Genomic DNA, 24,369 nt, shown 5'->3' with positions numbered 1-24,369 from the left:
CACCTAGGGCCCTGGCATCCTCCCCGCAAGCAGAGCACCTGCAGCCTCTCTGGCATTGTCAAGAGCCTCTTTAATTGGTTACGTTTCCAATGGACCTAGCCCTCCCTAGGCCTTCGTCTTTCTTCTTCTCCAGGCAAGAGGAAAGGAGGGGAGGGGAGGGAAGAAAGAGGAGAGGGGAGAGGCTGGCCGTCAGGCTCTGGTCCAGCCCTGCCATGGGTCTGGCAGCATTGCCTCCATCCAGTCTCACAAAGGGGCCTGAAGGAGCTGACCCCTGAGGATGCTGGAGTAGTGGAGGTCAAGGGCAAGTTGTGTTGCGTGCCGACCCTGGGGGTCCTGGGGAGGCCACCGAGGTGGACATAAGCGTATCAGACAAGCAGGCCCTGCTCCTCCTCTGAGCAGCATGGGGATGCTGGATGTAGGTGAGTTAACCTTTGAGCCTCAATTTCTTCATCTGTGGAGCAGCACAGAAAAGGGCAGGCATGTGGGAAATAGTTCTTTGACTTGGCCTCATCATCAGTAAGAAACCTTGTGTAGACTTACTGTGAAGACCAATTCTAACTCAAGGAGGAGAGTGTAATGGGCAACGTGACGGCCTTTCCCAGGGATCCTGGCTATGGAGGCTAGAACTGGACTTAACCCCAGGCTTCAAGGCTCCCAGTTCAGTATTTGGGGTTGTATTAGGGGCCAAACAACACAGAAGAGACACCTGCAGGAGCTTGGGAGAGAACCCTTGCCTCAGCAGCATGGCCAACAGTTGACCCCAGGCCACCGAAGGGCATGGGTGGCAGGACTCACCCCTCATCCCCCCCCACAGTTCTGGGCCTAGACACTTGCAGCCTTGTTCTCGTGAGAGAAGGTTTGTGGTGGGAGGTTGGAGTCCAGGAGCTCATCCTGAAGGGCCTGTCACTAGACTTGCCCACCAGGGCCTGGCCAGCACAGCTGTAGGACAGATGGCACCCTGGAGCTACACCGTAGGCTCCGCTTACACCCACATCCCTTGTAAGGAAACCACTGCCCACCCTTGGGTGCCGTCCTGCTATCTGAGGCACTTTCTATCTGTATCGGAAGTATAGTATGTTGTGATGTCCTAGTTAGAAAGAGCCGATCAAAGCCACTCACTCACTTCCAGGCCTGACCCACAGAGATCACCCCTGCTTCTCTGCCTCCACAGAGATTCAGATCTTTCACTGCTAAGGCTTTTCATCCTGAATCGTACTTAAATGACAGTTCCCTGAGCTGTGCAGCCCTCAAATGCCCACCAACAGCAGGATGGGATGGACGAACAGCGTGCGGCCTCTTTGCACGGTGAAATACTATACATCAGTGATAATGAGTGACCTTCCACCACACACAAAACAGTGAGGATAAATTCCATGGGAATAGTGAGCTGAAGACTCCAGAAAAGGCAGAATGTGAGCCTCCATTTCTGTAAAGCCCAGACGAGACAAAACATCCAAATTATTCCAAGTCTGGAGAGTGACTGTCCTGAGGAGAACAGAGACCACAGATAGAAAGAGCAAGACTTCTGAAGTGCTGTGGATGGGGTTCTGTGCTGGGAATTAGTCGAACCTTATGGAAATTGCTTCAATTACATAAGACTATGTGCACTTTTCTTGATATAGTTCAGGAAAAGGAGTTGTCTTAGTTAGGATTTCTATTGCTGCAACAAAACACCATGACCAAACACAAATTGGGGAGGAAAGGTTTATTCGGCTTACACTTCCACATTGCTGTTCATCACTGAAGGAAGTCAGGACAGGAACTCAAACAGGGCAGGATCCTGGAGACAGGAGCTGATGCAGAGGCCATGGAGGGGTGCTGCTTACTGTCTCGTTCCCCATGGCTTGCTCAGCCTGCTTTCTTATAGAATCCAGGACCATCAGCCCAGGGATGGCACCACCCACCAAGGGCTGGGTCCTCCTCATTGATCACTAATTGTGAAAATGCCTTACAGCTGGATCTCAACGGAGGCGCCTTCCTCTCTGATGACTCTAGCTTGTGTCAAGTTGACACACAAAATCAGCCAGCACAGGAGGTTTCAGAAAACGAAGCTCCAGCAACAGTTTCCCGTTTCAGTGGGGAACACTGTCTCACTTAACTCACGGGCAGTGCTGTGTGAGGTAGATACTCACTTTGCATGTGTCCAGGCACCACAGTAGATGGCCAAGCTGTCCCCAAGTAAATGTTTCTTCTAAGCTCTCACGCACACACCACATACACACCCTCACAATACCAGCCCGCCACCCGCCCCATTCTGTGTTCAGGCCCCACAGGGAGCCCCCATCAAGGTGCCCGTGTCTGGTCCCTCACCTGCTTTGATGCGAATGTTAGGGCTCCGGATCTTGCCGGCTGCATTCTCCGCAGTGCAGAAATAGTCATTGTCGTGTATAAAGCTATTGAAGGCGGAGGGGGAGAAGGGGTAGAGCTGCAGAGTCCCGTTGGCATGCACGTGCCGGATGTGCGGCACATCGTAGATGTCGTCCCCCGTGGCCAGGTACCATCGAAGAGCCGCGCTGGGGGAGCCCGCGGCCGGGCAGGGCACCACCACACCCACAGAGCTGGAGAAGGTTACCTGCTGCAGGGAGTCATTTACAAAGTAGAGGCTGGTGCCAACATCCTCAGGGCGGGCTGTAGGGGAGGCAAGGAGAGAGCTTCGGTTAGGGTTTGCTGGAGAGACGTGCGTGGAAGCCTTGCAGGCTGGCACTGACTCATCCAGCCTTCAAGTGCCAGCCAGCCAATAAGCACTTGCTGAGGACGAATTATTTACCAGGCCATGGCAAAAAAGAAAAAGGACACTTCCTGCTTTGTAGATGTCTCTTGGTTAGTTGGTACAGGAATGACAAAAGTCAAAAGTCTCATTTACTGTGCTGAACCAAGTCCATGGGGAGAGGCTGCCGCGAACCCTGTTGCCTGAAGGGTCCAAAGTCACCGCCTACTGTGGCAGTACACACAGCATTAGAGACACTGAGATACCTAGATTCATACTTACTCAGCGCCTAGTCTTTTCAGCCTGGCTCCCAGCCATTTCTTTAACTCACTTGTGTAGCTCCAAAGGGAGATAGATGGCTTCTCTCCTCCCCACACCCTTCCTCTCTCTTTCTCTGTTCTAAAATGTTTTTATTTCATTTTATGTATACGAGGTTGTTTTTTTTCCCTGTATGTGTGTATATGTGTACCACATGCATGTGTGGTATTCACAGAGGTCAGAGGGGCATCAATTCTCCTGGTACTAGAGTTATCATGTAGGTTCTGGGAAATGAACCTGGATCCTTGGAAAGAACAAGTACTTTTAAACCTTTGAGCCATTTCTCCAGCCCCTAGGCTGCAGGTCACAGGGAAAGGACCTCACAATCACTGCCTGAGGAGAACAGGTAGAGCAGGTGGGGTGCTAGCCTAGGGGATGGAAGGCAGTGGGAGTCCATGAGGGCTACCTTGGGTCCCTAAAGGTCACCAGTGCATTTTCCAGATGACCTTTCCGGGATCTGGAACAAGAGGCCCAGCCTTGGTCTTGACTGCCTGCAGAAGTCCCTGATCGTCCATCACCACGCCTTCCCTTCTTCACTGGACAATAAGCAGGGTGGCCAAGCCTGGGAAGACCGCTTCCATCCCTGATGCTCTTCCAAACCCCAGTCCCATAGAGAAACATTCTCAGGGCTACCTGGCAGGAAGGGCAGTGTCTGTTCCTCCCATTCCAGCATCAGACCTTGGAACCTCCTGCTCCTGCCCTGTTGTAGGAATTGGGGGGAGCCTCCTTCCCTACACAGGGGCCTTCCCCCTTTAAGGAGGCCAACCCAATGGAGGAGAGGACCTGGCCCCCTACTCTCCTGTGGGGGGGAAGCCAGTTCCTCTCCACCAGAAGATGAAAGAGTAAGCAACGGGCTGCTGCTTGTTTAAAGAACGTTGCAGGGGACCCAACTTGACCTCAATTTCCACAACTTTATGGGGAGGGGGAGAGCCCACATCCGGACGGACTGTATTAATATTCTTGCCTTAACTCGGAGCAGAGCCTCTAGGGAGAATATACCAGGCAGGTCGTTGAGGAAGGCCATTAAGCCTCATTGGCCAGAGCAATTCACATCATCTCATAAAAAGCCGTGATGAAGCCATTAGCAGCTGTGCTGGGGGAAAAAAAAAACATCCGTGGGCTCCTGGCTGCAGTGTCAGGGGCATCCTCTTAGCAGAAAATGCATTTGCTGTCCCCACCAGGCCCTGGACCCTCAGCAGCTGAAAGGCTCTGGGGGAGGCAGCATTGCTTGGTAATCTCCTCACACTGCCTCCTCTGTAATAGTCCATGGTTGAGTGTGTCTGCTCAGGGAGACCCTCCGAAGCTCTGGTAGCAGGCCTGTTCTCTGTGGCTGGAGTGATCACAAGATCAGGCCATTTTACAAGTTAAGCAGAGGCTCAGTGAGACTTCTCTCAGCGTGCCCAGGGGTGGGGCCCCATGCTCACCTTCAGAGAGGCCCTCCTGACCAAGATGCATTCAACAAATAATTGGCATTGTTGGGTCTATGGCCTCGTGGGCTCCTCCCAATGGCCTAGAACTGGGCGACCATTATCAGCCTGATCTACAAAGGAGGAGATTGAGATGCTCCCTTGTCTTCCTCAAGACTCAACCAACCAGTAAGTGAGATCTCCGGGATGCCCACCCAGCATTTGACCCAGCATTGCTTTCTTAATAGGCAATGTGTGGCTGTAATATGATCAATGCAATGAATGAAAAGAGAGGCTCCCTCAAACACAACCAGGCCACACTGACCCCTCTTTCTCCCTCCCTCCTCCCCAGCTCTCTCCCTCCTTCTCTGCCCCCCTCTACCTCTCCTGGCAGTGGTCCTAGTAGACTCTGGACATGCCAGCAGTCCTTAGCTTAGCTTTAGCGATCAGGGACACCCCTGAGCTTACCGAATTACTTAGCTACCCCTACCATATCAGTTTCATGACTCTGAGGAGCGAAACTACACCAAGACGTGGAATGAGTCTCCAACTGTGCCTGACAAATAAACACAGGGAAACTGAGAAAGTTCTCAGACAAAAAGGAATCCAGGAAGTGTTCACTTCATGGGAGAGGGCTCCCAAATCTTTATTGTAAAGGTCTGAGGAAGAGGCTGAAGTTGGACAGAGCCATTGGTGTTGACAAGAGCCACCCAATAACGACAGTAGTCATTGGCTTCACTGTCAGCTGTGAGCCACACTTTGGCCGGGCCCACTGGGGTCATCATATTTCTATCAGTAGTAGGTAGCTATTGTCCTTCATCTTAACTTGCTAAAGTGAATTGTATTATTATTATTATTATTATTTCCATTTTACAGATAAAGAAATTAAGACTGAGAAGCTAACCGACTTATCTAAATTTACACAACATGGCCAGAGTCAGAACAGGAGCCTCCCTGTCACCAGAAGCAGAAGACAGACCTACTTGCTCTGCGGAATCATCAAGCTGAAGACAATCAAACCACAGGAACCTGGCTTTCCAGGCTTGGAAGCCCTGCCTACCCTCTCTCTGCCCCAGCCACACCCAAACGCACATTCCTATCTCCTCCACTAGCAATCCCTTCCCCTCTCCTTGCCTCCGAGAACAGCCTTTCCTGCTCCCACCAGGGGCATCAACCACAATGACAGCAGCCCTCCTGCACTTGGAGGCCTTGGCTCTTCCCAGAGCCAAGGACACAAGGTTCCCAGCAACTACAAATGGGTAGATTTAATTGATGAATTGACTGGGATTGTCCAGCCACCTGTCAGGGCTGATGAAACAGCAGATTTATAGCAAAAGACGAGTAGCCTCATATTTCTCCCACTCCAGGATGCGAGCTGCTGTCTTCAGAGTGTGGGGGAGCTGGGGAGGATTAGACACACCATTCATTTCTGCTTACGGTTCTGACAGTGCATTGCCATCATGAAACATCACCCTCAGGTGTAAAACAATAGCATTTTGCACTTAGGTTGGGTTCATATTTTACCTTCACAAGGCACCTGTCACCTCAAAATGCAGAAGCCCTTAAATAAACATTAATTTAGCCTCACCCTGTCTGCCAACGGAAGGGAGTGGACAGATCCATGAGAGGGAAACTGAGGCACAGCCAACCAGGTATCTAGATTTCTTGCCACATGAAGAATGAAAAATATGGGCAAATCAGCTGGTGAATAGATGTGGAGGCAATGGTTCAGAAGGGGGGTAGCAGGTGTCCTGGGTCCCAGTCTGACCCCAGGGAGTATAGTGTGACCTGTTCAGGACTTCATCTCCTGCTCCAGCTCCTGTTGAGATCTACAGAGCAGTGATGTGCAAAGGAGCAAGAAGATGGGGCACTACAGTCTTGGATACAGTCTGGCAGAACTGTCTGTCTTCTGGAGGCTCACATCACCTGCTGTGTGACTTTATGTAAGTGGCTTAGCCTTTCTGGGCCACATTGTACTCATATCCAAAAGAAGCAGGGTGCGGTGGAGCAGGAGAAGTCGCCTCGTGGGGCTGCTGAGCCTAATGGAGGGCAAAAACCTCAACTTCCCCTAATGAGGATGTGTGGGTGGGAGGTCCCGACTCTCCTGGAGGTTCCAGGCTGCCTAAAATGATCAGGACACAGCTCTGCCTGCAGCTCTCCAGAATCCAAACCCGTTTCCTCATAGCTGACTCCTTCTCCTTCTCGACCCCTCCCCAGGTCCTCCTTGACTCTGGCCTTTCATCACTCCAGGAAACACACACACAAGCACCAGCTGAGTGTCCCAGAGTATTCCAGGGAAGGTGGGGGGCATCAAAATGCAAAGGAGAAGCAGGCTGCCTTTCAGATATCCTCAATGGAGAGCCAGCGCGGGGCTAAGCCTCGGCCCAGAGCTGAGTTTGGGAAGGAGCTCTGTGAAGTAAAGCTTGCAGAATAGAGCCAGGGTGCTGCAGTTACTCCACAGACTGGCCTCCTCTGAGCTGGAAGGTGCATGGACTAGGAGGCTGGCCCTGAAGGTGCCGGGAGCCGGCGCGAAGGCATCCCGAGAAGCTCAACATGACCACAGTAAAGACTGGCAGTGAGTTGTGGGTATTTGGGGGAGCTGTGGAGACCCCCCAGACTGGAGGATTGAAGGGCTGGAGAGAAGAGGCTGCGGCAGCAGCTGTAGTCTGCAGCGGTGCAAGGTGTAGGGTGCGGGGGGGCGGGGGGGGGTCTCCAAACTGGGAAAGACACCAAGCAGGCTGTCCAAGTGCCTCCTCACAACGGTGACTGCTCTCATTCAAGTAGACCCAAGACACAGCTTTCAGGGCTGGACATCTATCTCTCTGGAGACTCACGGACACGGCCGATGGCACCAGGTCCCAGAAAGGGGACCCACATTTCCTGGGTGGAGGCTGGACTACGCCCTGGGCACGGGGTGGCTAGGTGCTTCTGTGACCTTATTTAATCTGTGCATAGACATGAGAAGTGAGGGTCCTGTTAGTGGAAAAGAGGAGGTTCAGAGGGGGTCAGTAACTTCTGCAAGGTCATGCGGGCAGGAAGAGAAGGCAGCGGCAAGCCACAAATGGTGTACACAGGGATTCCCAACTTCTCAGGAGGCTGAGGCAGGGGGATGGCTTGAGCCCGGGTGCTCAAGACCAGGCTGGACAACAAGAGCGGATGTCTCAACAAAGAGAGAAAGAAGCACGGGGGAAAGAGATATAGAGTAGGAAGGGAGGGGGTGGGTGGGGGAATAGGTAGATAGGTAAATAGGTGTGTAGGTAGGTGGATAGGTAGATAGGTCCGGAATTAGGAATGGAAGGGATGGGGAGAAGGCAGGAGGGAGGGACAGGAGGAAAGGAGGAGAAAGAAAAGAAGGAAGGGAGGGAGAGGAGGAGGAAGGGAAGAAAGAAAGGGAAATTAAAAAGAGAAAAAGAAGAGCGGGAAGAGTAGGAAGAAAAGAGGGAGGGAGAAGGAAAGAGAGAAAGAAAGAAGTGAAAAAGAAAAAAGAAGAGGAGAGAGGAGGAGGATGATAAAGAGGAAGGAAGGGATGGAGAGAGGGAGGGTGGGTTGGAGGGGGGAAGATTGGAAGGGGCAGAGAGGGGGAGGAGGGAGGGAGGAGATGGACCCAGGACCCAGCTGAGGGACAAGAGCACCTGGCTGCCCAGCCGAGCCTTCCCATCACAGGACTGAGTTCCTAGTCTGGGACCCAATGACATTTCTCCTTCACCTTTCTCTCTAAACTAGCCCCAGTTAGAAAGGCGACCCCACGACAGCAGACCACAGCCTTCCCCTTAAACCGCCGCCACCCCTCCAGCTCTCTCTTCTCTCTGCAGACAGAACCAAGCAAATTTACAGAGAGCAAGGGAAGGCGGGGGAATCCTTCATAAATAAAGAGAGAGACATTCAGATCAACAGCAAAGCTGCTTCTGGTCAAAGGGGGAAATGGATTTTTAATAGAAAATGGAAGTTATGGGCCCGGCTGTCATGTGACAGACGTCCAGCCTTAAACCCATTTAATCTTCTCTACCCATGTAACACCGAGCACCACCCGGACGCTGTGTTTCATAAAACAGGGCTCCAAATCGCTAGGAGATTAGAAGTGTAGAAATAGTACGGTAATATTTTTAAACCAGAAATCGCCCCCAGGCATCTGGCTGCCCCCAGGGTCACAGCTAGAACTTGCATATCCATCCTATCAACCAACTAGCTCACCCTTGGCTTGTCTGGGCATCACATGGGGGATTAGCGTGGCAAAGGAAACCTGACACGGGTGTCGCCCGTAGCGACACTAGTGGTCTCCTACCCACCTGCCTGGAGTGGGGAGGGGAGGTGTCTGGCTGCAGCGTGAGGCACTGCTAACATTCCTCTGGGGCGCACACTGAATTACCCCATGTCAGCATCACCGATCATCAGAAGTGACAACCAGAGGGGACCGAAATATTAACACCTCGCTGCCTCCACGGGGACAATGAGTCATGTAGTCCTCTTCCTTTGCAATTTTTACTCCTTCCATTCACTGGGCTTTGCGTGGAGGAGTGTCTGCCAGAGCCCTGGGCACCTGAAACACCCACTCAGTTCTAAAGAGTACTTCCCCAGGCCTAGCATGCGTGGGTAGAGAGGGTGCCGAGTCTTCAGAGGAGCGAGGACCAGAAGAGAGGAAGGACCAAGGGGGTAGGAGGACCCTTTTACTATGCAGGACTGAATTCCTGAGGACAGTGGCCTTCTCAGTGGTCACTCCATCCCCTGGGCACAAGAGAGGCGCTTACACAGTGGTAAGAGCCTTAGTGCCAGTGCCACATTCCCTGGGTTCAAATCCCTGCTTTAGTAGTTATAAGCAATGTGTGCAACCCCAGGCAAGACAACCCCGCCTCTCTGTGCCTTAGTCTCTGTAAAACTAAGGTGACAGTATCTACCTCAATGACAGTTTTTGGAGAATGTAAGTGTCTGGCACCTCTCAAGTATTTGGGGCTGTTGTTATGAGTATTATTGTCTTAGGAGACAAGCAGGAAGTACTTGTGGGGTAAACGAGTCCTTATGCAATAAATATTTACTGAGCACCCAGGATGATGGCGATAATCAGAATAACTTAAAACAGTGGTGTACGAACATGAATATGTATAAGAATCACCTGGAAATTTGTTAAAGATGCAGCGCCTTAGACAACAGCCATCCTGGGCCTGTCACAGGACCAGAAATGCTATTTTAGAAGTTAGTGAGCTCTGTCTACACTCAGTAGCAATAGGTGGGAAAGCAGATGTACCGTACTGGACTTCATGTTTCCCATCCCAGCAACACGGTCCTTGTGGACATGCTGACAAGCCTTTCCACCATGTGTATTAACTGAGCTTGGCAATGGAATTAATCCAGGAAGAGTTACATGATCAATGAACAAGCATGGCAATAGCAGTCCCCTGCTATCCACTTCCCCTGCTGTCCCCACCCCCTACAGTCTCCCATGGAGTCCCTTAGGTAGGAGGGCTGGCCAGGTTTTGCGGATTATTTTGCAAGGTTGATTACATGGATGCATTTGCACACAAAGGTTTACAGGTGGGACAGACAGATGACGGAGCGTCACTCTGATTGTTCTCATGCCCCAGCTGGGGAAACTGGGCCCAGATGGGGAGCAATCACGGGGCCTCTGTTCAGCCACCAGTAGGTGCCAAACCCCAGAGGACCAGCTAGACACCAGAAAACCCTTTTGTGGTTCATTTGCACTTGGAGATAGTGTGAGGCTGGGCTCTGGGGAGGAGTGGGTGAGTCTCCCAGACGGCACCACAGTGCTTCCCAGGTAACATGACTTTGTGTTGTCCTTGGGCAAGATGAAGCCACAGGGACCGAGTCTCCTGCCTCCTGCCCTTGGGTTGCCTCCTATCTGGGCACACCTGTTGTCTGATCTGCTTTCTATTACTGTGTGAGAACCCCATGACCTGAAGTAACTGGGGGAAATAGGGTTTACATGGCTTTCGGGTTAAGATCCATCACGGAGGGGCATCAGGGCACCCAGAACTGAAGCAGAGAACACAGAGGAATGCTGATTACTAGCTTGCTTCCCCTGGCTTGCTCAGATTGATTTTGTTTTTTAATCCAAGCCAGTATGTCCTGTCCAGAATGGCACTGCCCACAGTGACCTGGGCCCTCCCACATCCATCACTAATTTTTAAAAATGCTCTACTGGCCAATTTGATGGAGGCACTTTCTCAGCTGAGGTTCCTTCTTCCAAAGTAACTAGCTTATGTCAAGTCGACAAAATCAAAAACAAAACAAGAAAACTAGTCAGGAACACCTGGGTTACCACACTCCTCACACTACCACGGCCACTGATGCTTTTCAGCATCTCTTTGGTGCCAGGCAACCATGAAGGAAGAGCCCTTTTCTTGCAACATTATTCACTTAATTCTTATGCCAAGCCTTTAATGCAGCCATTGCTCAGAATCCCATTTTTGAAAAAACCCCACTTTACGGACATTTAGATTGGTTCCTGATGTTACCCTCTTCCTCATGTGTAGCTGTGTCTCAAATGGACACCCACCTTGAGTCCCACAGCCACACAACAGACTAGATTATACGCAGACTGTCTCCAAGAGCATGCACGTTACAGAGGAGTGTCTGATACAGCGCAGCAATCTGAAACAAGGCAGTTCTGTGTTGCTTGGAGCCATCTCCGGTACTGATGTTCCATTTCTCTCACCCCAATGCCGGAAAGCCCCTACTCTGGTCATTGGGATGACCACTTTTTCAAAGCTCATTGAGAATGGCTATTCAGGGGCTTCCTCATTCCCATCAGAAACAGCGGTGGGTTTGGTTTTGGTCTTTTTAGTACTCTCAACACAAACATGGTTCCCCTAGTCAGCAAGTAGAGAGCTTTGAGATCCAGTGAGGATGCGGCTATCCTTCAGCCTCCAAGACCCCTGTACCATCGGCTCCAGGAGGAGTTATGAGGAACAGCTGACAGTTGGACGGACTCTTTAATCTTCCAGCCCTTTCTAGACAAGGCCTGTCAGAGGAAGGCCTCTCACGGCCAGAGAGTTCTTTCTAGGGAGTCAGCCCAGACAGCACAGTTGTCCCTAGAGAACCCCACATTTAGATTGTTAACACTTGAGGGATTTAAGAGATTATTTTCTCCAATCTGTCCCATTCACAAAGCCTAGAGAAGTGGAGTCACTTACTCCAAGGACACAGCTAGCCAGGGCCTAGACTGGGGTCCATGCTGGCTCTGAGGTTCCCTCTGTCAGGTACATCGGAGCATCGTGAAGCAGATGATGTCACCTGATGAAGCAACAGAGGGACTAGGGAGGCTCTACAGCCACAGGAGCGATCCCAGATGGGAAGGATGTCCCTTTATAAGTGGCTGATAGGTGATAAGCAGAAGAGGCCTGTGTCTCAATCTGTGATCCAAAGATGGAGCTAAGATGAGAATGGAACGTACAAGATCATGTCAGGGCTGGGCTGGGTCTAAGGATGAGCTCTAAAATACACAGAGCCACAGAACCAGGAAACCACATCCTTCAGGGTCCCTGCTACTGGACATGTGAGAGAAGAGGAAGGGAGCCAGGTGGAGTAGCTGCAGAGGGGTCAAGTCTGGCTGGGAGATGCATCCCATGTCCTTCAAGGTACCTTCCAACTTTGAGAGACCACTAGCCATGACCCTTACCTGGATTCTTGTCCTACTTCCATAACTGGCTTCCAACTTCCCCTCTCCTCCTTGGTCCCAGCTTCCAACTCCCCTGCCCCCATTGGTTCCAGGCAGGCCACACTAGAACATGGGTATCCATGACCCTTGTAATTTAGCCTTCAATGACATCACCACAGTGGGACTCAGACTGGATTCTCTAGAGGGACAGTCATCCCCAGGGGCGTTAGTTAGAGACTCAAAGCATATCTAAGCAGCAAGGAGGAGGGCAGGGGAGATGAAGTGGCGTCTTTCCATCACACATGCACGGGGATGGCGGGGGAACTGCAGGAAGATGGCTGCTGCAGGCCTGGCTGTACTCACGAGCTGTCTCCACAATGACAGAAAATAAAACTAGGGAAATTCTCCACCGGTGGGGGAGGGGTGGGGGCATGGAGAGGGACGGGCGCACACAGCTGTCTTTTCGTGAGATCTTTGTCATTACCTATGATGAAACGATAGTAATTATACATTAAAATTAGCATAATATTTATAGGGCAAGAACTGCTTTGCTGTGTTTTCTCAAATGCGTGTGTTTGTATGCTGTCTCCTTCTGTGTACAAAGCACCCTCACACAGTGTTTGATCTTATGCCCCTTACTCTTGCACACAGGCGGTGATACCTGCCTGTGAGATAGCAAGGACACTGGTCATTCTACCCATTTTACAGATTACAGAATAAAAGCACCTCAGCTTGCCTGTGATAGACAAACCAAGCCTGTTTTCTAGGTCCACAGAGAATGTTCTCTCTAACCATGCCTGTGTGTATGAGTGTGCTCGCGCGCGCGCACAGACACACACATCTCTTTAGAAAAATCAGCTTAATGAATATGCAACTAGCATTTGAATAACTGTTCTTAATGAAGATGGTGACCTTGGAAACTGTCAGAGCAAGCTTCATGTAGAGCAAGGGCATGGGGGGGGTGCTAGGGGTGCTGAACAGACGAGAAGAGGAGCAGCTGGAGTGGCATGGGTGATGCCCAAGGCTAATGCTGCTCACGCCACAGCAGCACTGGACAAACATCTGTCCAACAGGGCACATGGGTTGATGGGCCTACAGCAACCCCTCCCCTCATTTACAGAGCACAGAGCCCAAAGGCTACAAGCTGCCATGGACAACCCCTGATCTCTGGGTTACATGCTCTTTCTATATAGCAGACTGGGTCATAGAGAGAGGAATGATCAGGGACACCAAAGGTCATGGGTATTCTCTCAACGTCGGACAACCTAGACAACAGAGAGGCTTACCCCAGCAGGGAGAGACACATCCAGAGACACTTGGAAGGCTCACCCTATGAGGAGCTCTTGTACACACTCCGCACTGAATCAAATCCATGCTCCTTCTTGCTTTTACTGCACCAAGCGTGGTAAGGATGCACTGAGCAGCCCCAGCCTTATGAACTGTGGTTCATAAGAGACCAGTCCTGGCTTCCCTCAAATGCCAGAACTCAGAGTCTAGACTCAACCTCAGCCCTCTCCTTTGCCACTACTGCCACCAGCCATGATGAATGGGGCAAGGGGTGGTGCTGGACTCCCCAAGGACACCCAGGTGTCCACTTGGCTGCGGCTCTCTCGCTAAAGCAGACCCCTAAAGGCTACCCTGTGACGTGACAGATGGAAGGAACTCCTGCCCCCTGTCCTGACCATCACTTGGTCTTTCTTAGTGTCCTAAGGACTAAGACAGTTGACCTTTCTGGAAATGGGGCTGGCTAATACAACTGCTCAGGAGAGACGGGATTTCCAAATCTATTTTGGAGTCAAGGCAGGAGGATGAAGGTGGGGGCAGCGTAGGAAGCAGAAGGGGCCTAATGTTTATTGAGCACCAGCTCTGTTCTGGCTACGGTGTGTGCTTTATCTTCCTTAGTCTCAGACAGAGGAAAAGAGGCTCAGAGATTCCGCGCCCCAAGTCTTATGCCTGGTAAATGCAGAGCTAGGATGTACACCAAGGGGTCGATTTGGCTCCAAATTTCTACCATAGAAGACACACACACACACACACCACCACCACCACCACCACCACCAACAACAACAACAACAACAACAACAACAACAACATGTGAAACAAACAAAAGCAGGAGTTGAAGGAATTAGATAGGAAGAGGCAAAGCTCAGTCCATTGACCCTGCCCTCCTAACCCCACCCATCCCCCAAGACCCCACTTGACCTCTCAGAGCTCCACATAACACCCTTTGAAGCATGCACTCTCTGAGCTCTGGTAGACTAGGACCCTTCTGGACCAGCAAGCAGGCAGGCGCACATTCCAGAAGGCCTCAGAGGTGCACCTGCCAGGGTGACATTTGCTCAGGGCCCTAGAAAAACAGACAAGGCCATCCCTAGGCCATGCTCCCAGCACAGATGTCTCAGCTGGGCTTCCCAAGAGTAATCACACAGCTCTCCTAAGTGTCTGCCCTTCAAGCATCACTCCAAACTCTACCCAGCCTGCCTGCCTTCCCATTGCCCCCAGTGGGACCTTCCACAGGCACCAACTGCCTTCATCGTGGTAGAAGCAGCAGCAGGCTCTGACTTCCTCCCTCAGAGGCCACCACCCTTCCCAAAGCTGGATATTGCCTAACTGGAGGATGAGAGAGCACCATGCCTTATCTAATAGCCCCATCCTATCCACCGATGGTTCTTCACTCTAATCACGACCTGAAGCACCCAGCCCCCTCCATTCACATGTTCCGTTCCCAGAAGGCTCCCATAACTGGAATCCTGAGGCACCAGGGGAATGTCCCACCCTTCACATTTGCTCTGCCTCAGGCTCTCTCTGCCCATTGTCGCCCATCCTATCCTAATCGCCCAGTACCACTATCTATCTTGGGTACAGAAGGGGAGAGCTGCTGGCCTTGCTCTGCCAGTGCTAAGTGCATGTAGGCCTAAAACTTGGAAACTGTGTGGAATTTACCAGGCCATTTCTCTCCCATTCCTGTCCATTCCTATTCCACACAAGGAGCAAGCTACTGCTTAGCTCCTACTGGAGCTGGGATTAGGATGCTCCTCACAGGCCTAGGCTCTTGGCCTGGCTAGGTGAGCATGCAAATACATATGCAAATTATATGCAAATCTGGAGCCTGCTCTCGGGTTCCTGGCCTCCTGCCATCTCTGCCGCCTGCAGCTCACCCTATTCTTGGTACCCAGGTTCCAATCAAAGTACTAGGTTAGGGGCTAGGAAAGCACTTCAGGAAACTCAGAGATCCTCCCTTGTAACTACTTTAAATGTCCCCTCCAAGAACATGAGGAGGAGAGAACCTCCAGCCTCAGGCCTGAACACCCTGATAGAGCTCTCCAAACAAATAAAGTCATATTTCACCAGCCAAGGCAGGGAACCAAACAAATCACAAGGATGGACTACCTAAAGAGGTGGAGGAGGTAAGGGCTCTTGTGGTCCGTACCTTGCCAAAGGCGCCATGCCTGTGATGTTCTCTAAGCAGACCTTCACCCTGTGTTTGGGGACCCCCTAGCCTGCCTGCTGCTTGAGCAAACCATGGCCAGGCCAAACCTGACTATCTGTGTGCCCACCTCCTCCCTCTTTGAAAGAAAAACAGCCACTCTGGCCAGTGCCCAGCACCTGTTCAACTTCGGCCGGCACTGCCTCTGTGTCGACCGCTTACTAGCTTTTTCTTTCTAATTGAGCTCCTCGTTCTTCAGCAGAAATATTTCAAGGCAGCTGGCTTTGATGCCCAGGAAAATGAGGCATCAGAAAGGTTTGCCGGGCATCATGGCAATTGCCTTCTCCTTCATGTTATTCCAGCAGCCGGGGTCCCTCTGGCCACCCAATCCCTCCCAGACATTTACCAGTCCTTCACCTACCTCCTCTAAGTTGTACTTGCCACTTTGAGATTTTAGAAACATGCCCCCCAGCAACCCCCCCTTTTTAATTAGATGCTGAACAGAATGCTAGAGATTTTCTTAATGGCCTGACAAAGGCTTTTAATTTGGTCTTCTCCAGAGAGAGGAACCCTGAGTCCCCATCCGAGAGGTTGGGGTGGGAAATGAAAAAATCAATGCAACCCATTATTTTGGCTTTTAGAAAACAGGAATTTTAGTGCCGAGGAAGCTTGTTCTTTTACACAGTAAAAATGCAAATTCGGGCAACACAGATGCTGGCACGTTGGATGTAACAACAGAGAGAGCCTCGCTGGGGTTCATCTGGCTGCCCAGACCTGGATTTGTTTTGGCAATAATAAGGCAGTTATTGGAGACTCGATAACCGATTATTAAAACACCTTCCCCGTTTAGTTCTGGGGAAACGGGCTGAGCTCAGGCTTCATAAAAAAAAAAAAAAGATATTTTGAGAGGAATGGAAATAACAGAAGCTTAAAACATTCAATAACTGCTTAATTCCATCCAGAGGACGCTCCATCTCCCCCTGTTTTCTTCTCTCTGCCTGCCGCCTCCCGCTCCTCACAGATGGACGTACAAATTATTGCAAGAGGATATTGTTTTCTGTAACAGGCTGGAACATTCGCATTTACATTTTCCTTGGTGCCGCGGGGGTGACTGGCAACGGGAGAGAAATAAACCACGCCCCATCTCTCTTGCTTTCCCCACATTACATCTTCCCCCAGCCGCCTCCACCACCCACCTACCATGCCACCCCAAGCAGAACAGGCCCCTGGGGATCAGCCTGGCACCTAAGACCCAATTAAGGCACCAAGGAAAAGATAGGCCTGTCTGGCAAGGCTGCCTGGCGCCCAACCCAGATGCTGGTACTCTGAATGGCAGGGGAGCCCAGGGATCCGCAGACCCAAAGGCCACCCAGGGCCGCCATACCTGGTAACTCTTGTCTACCCACAAGACCTACTGTAAGTGGCAACTTCCTGCTAGAGCAGGAGAGGGTTCGGCCCCTCCAGCTGTTGCCCTGTGGCCTTGAGGGCCTTTCTCCATCCCCGCCCCCATCTGCTCCTTCCCTATCAAATAACTTGGGCTTCATTTATTAATGCAGAGCTCCTGGATGGGGGAGGGCAGTGTCCTGCAGGTACTTGTGAAGGGGTCTCCGTTGCTAAGAAATGGGCTATTCCTGGGGCAAGGTGAGGGACAAAGCAGTTGAGTGTGGCCGCAGCAGCAGCAGCTCTGGTCTGTGTTGCTTGCCTGACAAAATGGGAAAGGGATGGGGGTTGGAGTGAGAGCTATGGAGAGAGAAAGCCGCTCCTCACCTTATGTATATTTAATATTAACGTAATTAAAGCTGTGAGCCAAACCAGCCTGTCGGGGTGGAGGGAAGCAGGAAGAGCCCCAGGAAAGAAAACTGGGGTGTGCAGTGGGGGCAGGAGGCAAGCTTGTAGCCTAAGGTGGGATGAAGGGGTCAGTTCAGGGGGCAAGGAGTTAAACAACCTAGACCAGCCTTAGTGTTGTTACCCAGTGGCCCCCACTGGGCCTGAGAAAGTCTATTACTTTGCTCACCATCTAAGGCCACCCATTGCCCAGCACTCGGATCTTCTGGGCAAAATCCCAGCAGACTAGGCCATCAGACTGGCTCTGACCTGACCATATCCACAAATAAGGGTTAGCCTCCGCCCCCAACCTACTGGGCATTGCTTTGGTTCCTGGCAGGTTGCAAACTCGGCTTCAGCAAAGGACTAGACCCCTTCCCGGGCTCTAGATTGCCCTTCTCCATCGCCTAGGGGGCAAGAATTATTGTTGGTCCAGGCCAGCCCAGGCAAAGGAGGCGGAAGGAGAAGCTGCCCTCCGGGCGCGAAGGAGAAAAGTTAGAGGGTTGAGCAGGTAAAGCCGAGGAGCGTCTGTGCTCTACAGCGCAAGGGCGCGGAGTTCGGCCGCCTCTTCTCCCTCCCGCCATCTGCGCGCCCGGGGGCACGTCCTCTGCCACAGCCTAGAAGCTCAACTGCCTGCCCGCGCTGGCCAGGTCCCGATTTGGTACCCAGGTTGGTTAAGATCAGAAATGCCTGCCTCTGGCTAACCCCTCAGTCCCGGCTACCTCTTAGATCAGGTGCGCGGCGCCCCAGGAGCTGGTCTGGACATGCCGGACACCTGGACCCACCCCTAGCAACCTTTTTTCTCCGAGGAAAGGGACACGCCCCCCAGTCTGAACACTTGTCCCCTAGTCCAGCAGGCCAAGCGCCGGAGCGAAGAGTCTCGCACCTTGGGGCAGACTGCCTAAGGTGGCCAGGGAGACTCAGAGAAGCCGGGGCTAGCGCCTGAGGTATGGGGGTGGGATATAGGTGAGGGCGACCCTCGGATCTGAAGAACAAACTTGCTGTCCGAGGAAACCCCCGCCTCTCGGGACCCCCAGCTCTCCCAGCCCTGCACCCAGCCAGGCGCGGATAAGCGCCATGCGGTGCGCCGGCATTTGCGCCAGGGCGGGGGTCGAGGGCGGTCGAGGGGCGCACGAAGCTACAGCGGGAGTGAGCCTCCCTAGGTCCGAGGACCCAATTACCGAGGGCTCCGGGATGAAGTCTTGGTCCGAGGACCACCTGGCTCGCAGGGCACCCCGGGGTCCCAGCTCCAGTAACCCGCGAGAGCCGGCAAGGGGCTGGGGGAGGGGGTCAGGGCAGAACTGGGGCCAGGCTGGGACAGGGAAACCAGGGGTTCCTTGGCCACCGCCCCCCACGGGCGCGCCCCTAAACGGCAGACGGAGGGGGGCTGGCAAACGGTCCCAAGCTGACTCTCACCCTACCCTTCTCGCGGAGCCGCCCCACCCCCTCGCGCCCACCCAGCGCCATACACCCGAGCGGGTCCTGCACCCGGGCACCTGGAGCCCACTGGGCACCGCACCTCGCCTCCAGCCGCGCGCATCCCGGCCCCGCCGCCTCCACCGCCCAGCCGCCGGCAGCGCGGGTCTCACCTTTGTGTAAAGAGTCCAGGAGCAGGAGGAAAGTTACCAGCCACATGCCATAAAGAGGCCCTATTCTCCGGGGAGGTGGTCCTGTGGCCGGCCGTGCGGCAGCGCCTCTCCCCCGCTCAGCGCGCTCCCAGCCGCCCGCACTCGGCGCCCCGCTCTCTCTGCTCCTCAGCCCAGCGCACGGCGGCGGCTCCTCCCTCCTCGGCTCCCCGGCTCCTGTCATCCGCGGGGCTGGGCTAGGCGGCCGCTCTCTCCGCCCCCCCGCGACACCCCGGGTGGTGAATGCCACTCCAGCCCCAGCCCGGGGGTCCCTTAGACCCACAAGCTCAGGGACAGAGGTGGGGACCCTGGCCTGACCATCTCGATCTTGCTTCTCTGGCCGAGAGAGGAAAGGGGTCCCTGTCACCCATGGGCTTTGAGCCTATATGGTCGCAGAGAGGCATATGTCATACATGTGCCAAGAGTCCGCCATGCACGGGGCAAGGACGCTGGGTTTCTCCTGCCTGGGTCATCCAAAGCCATTGCTTGCTGTTTCTTTTGGACTCAGTTTCCCTCCACGAATGGGAGAGCATGGGTACTCTTGCCAACATCTCGGCTAAGATCTTTGAAGACATCTGGTACTTTCCACCCCAAAGCTCAAACCTACGTGCTGCCCCAAACCTTTAGTCACTTCTGGAAGTCAGCCTCCTGGAAAAGCCCACTCAGTCCACTCCATCCCCGACACTGCCCAAATTTGCGCTAGCACCTGATACATTGTGAGCGTTTTGAACAGTCATTTACAGCGTGTGTTCTTTATCCCTACCCCAGTCCGGATCACCACAGCTTTCTCACTTCCAGGTCAATAGGACATAAGGGTGAAGGGAACCCCAGCAGCTACCAAATGGAAGCCGAGCACCTGCTGAGCTCCGGGGCAGGCACCATGACGTGGCTGACTGATGTGGAAGGTTGATGTGGTCAAAGTTTCCTTTTGTCTCAATTCTCAGGTAAGAGGCCGCACAGGGTCCAGGGAAGAGGTCCAAGTAGCCCTGAGGATAAACTAAGTGCCAGCACTGGAATTCTCCATGCAATCGGTCAGGTAGGTGGCCCTGGAGATCCTGTTTCCACCTTGACCCACTTGGCTCCAACTGGGTGTGCCTTTGACCTGGCTTTCTGAGAGGCATGGTAAGGGTGGTGGAGGTGGGGAGCTGGGGGTGCTGTTCTAACAGAGAGAGAGGCTTTGCTCCCCCAGATGTCTCACCCAAGTTCAGGCGAAGAAACAGGTTTTCTCATTCCCAGGTTTTGCCAAAATATGTCTAACATTTTAAACTAAAATTTGAAAACTGCACGTTTATTTTTTAAACATGGTAAGCTACATAAAATATGAAATTGCAGTTTTAACCATTTTTAAATTTGTGTGTGTGGTGTATGTACATGTTTGTGTGTGTGTAGGTATACGTGTGTGTGTGTGTGTGTGTGTGTGTGTGTGTGTGTGTGTGTGTGTGTGTAGACCACTGGTCGATGTCAGGTGATTTTTTTTCCTCCTCGATATCTCTTCACCTTATTTTTTGAGACAGTTTCTCACTAAACCTGGAAATCAAAACTCGGGTATGGCTCCCTGCTTACACAGCGAGCACCTTCCTGGACTGAGCTCTCTCTTCAGCCTCATTTTAACCTCTCTCTCTCTCTCTCTCTCTCTCTCTCTCTCTCTCTCTCTCTCTCTTTTAAGCTTACCACTAAGTAAATCCCCAATGTTGTCCAACCACTGCCACTTCCCACATCCAGATCCTTCCCATCAAACCGAGTAGAAACTCTCCACCCGTTAAACTATCACTCCCCATTCTCCCTCCGCTCCGTCTCTGGAACCGTCATTTGCTCTCTCTAGCTGTTCTAGGTGTCCCATGGTGAGTGGAGTGCTTAGCTTTGGTCCTCTCGTGTCTGCTGGAACACAATGTTTTCAAGGTTTAGCCATGTTACAGCACGTGTCAGGATTTCATTCCTCTTTACGGTTGAATAGTATTCTATTGTGTGTCTACACAGCCTTTGTTTACTCACTCATCCATCAAATGCACACTTGGGTTGCTTCCATTTTTGGTTCCTGTGAAGAGCGACGCTATCAACACAGTTATAAAACCACCTCTGTACTGTTGCTTTGCGTTCTTTGGGGTATAGGACCACAAGTGGAATTTCTGGGTAGTGTGACAATTTTATGTTTAACTTTTTGAGAAACTGCCAGACACATTTAATTTTTTTAATAAAGCATTTGGGGAGTTCCAAGGGCTCTCACCTGCAATTACTCTGTGTAACGCACATAAAGTCTATTCAAGTTTCATCAGGCTCTTTTAAAAACTGGCTGGGAAACTGAAGCTCACACACAAGATCACCAGGCTCGCACCAAAAGCAAGACCCGAATCCGGGTCTCCAGGCCCCAGCAGCTGCTTGCCCTCTGCTCTGCAGCCTCCCTGGTGGCTGAGCTCTACGGTGTCAGGCCAGCACTCTGAAGCACATGCCTTTGGGTAGGTGACTTGTCTGTAAAGGCACAGTAGAGCACAGAAGCCCAGAGGTAAGTCTGCAGGGGACAGGGGATGTTCGAGATGACCTGGTCCAAAGCTGTGCCTTGCAGGTGCGGAAACTGCTTCACTGGGTGTAAAAGTCAGACATCTGTCTGAGGTCACACAGGAAACGACAAAGCCCACTTGTCTTCTCTCCCGTCTTGTCCTCTGTCTCCTTCCCTCACCACCCTGGCCTGTGGGACTCTTTCTTTCATTGTGTCCCTTCCTGCCAAAGGAGATACTCACGGAGAAAAATCCAGTTATTTAAAGCTAAGCCTATTGACCCAGAGCACCTGGTCAGTCTGTGCCTAAAATAAACCACTAAGTCAGACAGGATGAAAGAGCTCTGTCTGCTGCGAGGGGACAGGGCCAAGTGAGGGCCCAGGATGGTGGCACAGCTGCTCCAGCTCGGAGCCTCCAGGCTGGAGGGAAGGGAGGCCTCTTCTCTCCATCCACCTCAAGTGCCCCTAGAACCCATAATGCCTCCTTCCCGCCGCCGCCGCCGCCGCCGCCGCCGCCGCCGCCGCCGCCGATGACACACAACCTGTGTGTTCCCTGAGGGATGAGGTCACTCACCATGTCTGCCCCTTGAAGAGGAGCCGACTATTCTGAGACAGAGAGAAATCTAAGGGAGGGCAAGTTCAGGGACTCACTCTGGCAGAGACTTCCCCACATGGCCCGTGAGAATGTGGCCTTGGACTTGGGCTGTGTGCTCGGTCCAACCCTGCCACTTGCTGCAGAGTCCCCTGGGAAATGTATGTGTGTCAGACCCCAATGTCCTCACCTGGGAAGTGGAGACAGCTCAGCATCTTTGGCAGGAAGTCATGTGAGGATTAACTAGGACAAGCCTGGTGGCCGGCACAGCGTGGCACATGTAAATATTACTGATGTCATTGGCTTTGCTCACAAAGACCTTGACTCATGTGAGCTGTGGGGTAGAGACTGCTTTGCTGGAGATAGTGGGGTGTCATCTTGCACCCCATGCTATGATAAGGCTATAACGAAGGAGTTGGAGACCCTGGCAAGTGGCTGTAGAAATATAGGCAGGTACAGAAGGAAGAGTGATATGGAAGGAAGGAGAGAGAGAGGGAGGGAGGGAGGAAGGGAGAGAGGGAAGGAGGAAAGAAGGGAGGGAGGGAGGGAAGAAGGGAGGGAAGGAGGGAAGAAGGGGTCTGATAACAGACAGGCCCTACATTTTATGTATTGCCATTTCCTGGGTTCTGTTCTTCCCTGGTACTCAGGAAAAGCCCATTGAGAGTGACAGCCTGGTTCAAATGTGTTCAGAAGTCCCCTTTCTTCCCATTGTTTGGGGGTTTTCTGCAGTGACAGAGCCTAAGGGGGAAGGGAAGAGGCGACCCAGACAGTTTGTTCCTTCTTAATTCCTTCACAGTCCCAAACAGGGTGGAACCCCCACACCCACGTGTCAGTCTACCTACACCAGTGTGGGAACAAACACAGTCACCCAGGCAAACAGTCATATGTACAGGTAAACACAAACACTTAAGGACAGGCCCACCTGCGCTTAACTGAGACTTGAATGCAGTCCAAAACTTGATATTGGCACTTCTGCCTGGGCTTGAAATGCATGCGATTCATTGCTTAGAGGGACACCACCTAACAGCAGTGAGAAATTCCTGGTTCTTCTTGCACTGGAACTCTGAACAAAGTTTTTTTTTTTTTTTTTTTAACTACTGTCAGTGGAAGCAGCTTCATGGAGTCACAGGGAGATTGGGAGGGGAGCCCTTTCCAATTCAGGTTAATCATGGATATTTAGGGGGTATTATTTTGCCATGTTGTATTAAGAACAGGGCCATCACAAGAAACAACAGATGTTTTCATTGTTTAACTTAGACAATGAACTTACAGATTTTGGATACTTCTCTACAAAAATAAAGCCATGTAATTATTTCAACAAAGCCTTCATATGTGCTCAGACATTCTTGGGCAATTTCAGTATAAATATGGCTTTCATAGAAGGAATCAATACTGAACCAGGTCGGTCTTAAAAACTTAACACTTGGGTTATGTAGTTAATTTGAGATTGACCTTCGTGGTGCTTACTCATTGATTGGAAGAAGGGAAAGCAAGGATTTCCCTGCTCTCCTTCCTGTTTGTAATAGATTTGAACGCTATGCACAGAATCGTGGTCTAGGACCTCACGGCACCAGTATCGTCATCCATCTGTGTGACACTGGGCAAGTCCCTTAGTCACACTGGACGCCTGCTTCTTCACCTACAGTGAGAGGTTTGAACAAAAATATGGAGTAAACACATATATGCAAGAACCTTGGATCCACCCCACATAACCACATAATGTGTGTGTGTGTGTGTGTTGTATGTGTGTGTGCCGGCAAAATATGCATTCTCTCTAATGCAGAAAAATGGACAGAATTATAATTTTTTAATTATAGATAGAAATAAACACCAATACGTAAAACAAATACTAAGACTTCCACCTTTACCTTTTGAAAAGATTGATTTACTTTATTATGAGGAGGCATGGGGATATCAGAGGACAGCTTTCAGGACCTGGCTCTCTCCTTCCACCACAAGTTCCAGAGGGTCAAGTTCAGGTTGTCCGGTTTGCACAGCAGTCATTCCACTCATGTCCGTCTTTTTGAGACAGGAAGAATTACTCTAATTCGTAGATTATGAAGCCTACAGAAAACATAGTGTGTGTCGCTAAATGACCCAAGTCGAGTGCCTAGAGGGAAGGAAGCCCTTGACCATCTCCACACGTCCTAACAGCGTCTGGGATTGTCCATCTATTCTGGCCTCATGGAGCAAGCACCCGCAAGTGCATTCCCTTAGGTAGAGTCTCCAAGGCTTGTCTTGTTCAGGCTCCTGCCTCAACAGTGACCCCAGCAAGAGTCTAGGGCTATTGAGGCCCCCAAGAAGGCTGGAGTCTCCCCCGCTGTGGTCTCTTTTCTACCGTGTTCTCTCAGCTCACAGCTCTGAAGCTGG

General features: G+C 51.9%; 1 protein-coding gene across 2 annotated transcripts in view; it reads right to left on the bottom strand.

Moving 5' to 3' along the window:
* Dscaml1 (DS cell adhesion molecule like 1) overlaps positions 1–19,040 on the bottom strand; it is a 333,602-nt gene extending 314,562 nt beyond the window's left edge. Inside the window, exons 1-3 of one of the 2 annotated variants that reach the window (XM_076576169.1) lie at positions 18,881–18,978; positions 2,573–2,628; positions 2,311–2,393 (exon numbers count right to left, since the gene is read on the bottom strand). In XM_076576169.1, coding sequence (XP_076432284.1) covers positions 2,311–2,393; positions 2,573–2,589 — 100 coding nt within the window. In that variant the 5' untranslated portion in view covers positions 2,590–2,628; positions 18,881–18,978. Of the gene's footprint in view, positions 1–2,310; positions 2,629–18,880 lie in introns of both variants that reach the window. The other variant, XM_076576167.1, reaches the window with a different exon arrangement.
* Positions 19,041–24,369: the final 5,329 nt, after the last annotated feature.

Source organism: Peromyscus maniculatus, chromosome 7 (genome assembly GCF_049852395.1).
Source record: "Peromyscus maniculatus bairdii isolate BWxNUB_F1_BW_parent chromosome 7, HU_Pman_BW_mat_3.1, whole genome shotgun sequence".
NCBI lineage: Eukaryota > Metazoa > Chordata > Mammalia > Rodentia > Cricetidae > Peromyscus > Peromyscus maniculatus.
Note: the sequence above shows the minus strand (reverse complement) of the source record. Positions and strands in the feature narration are given on the sequence as shown.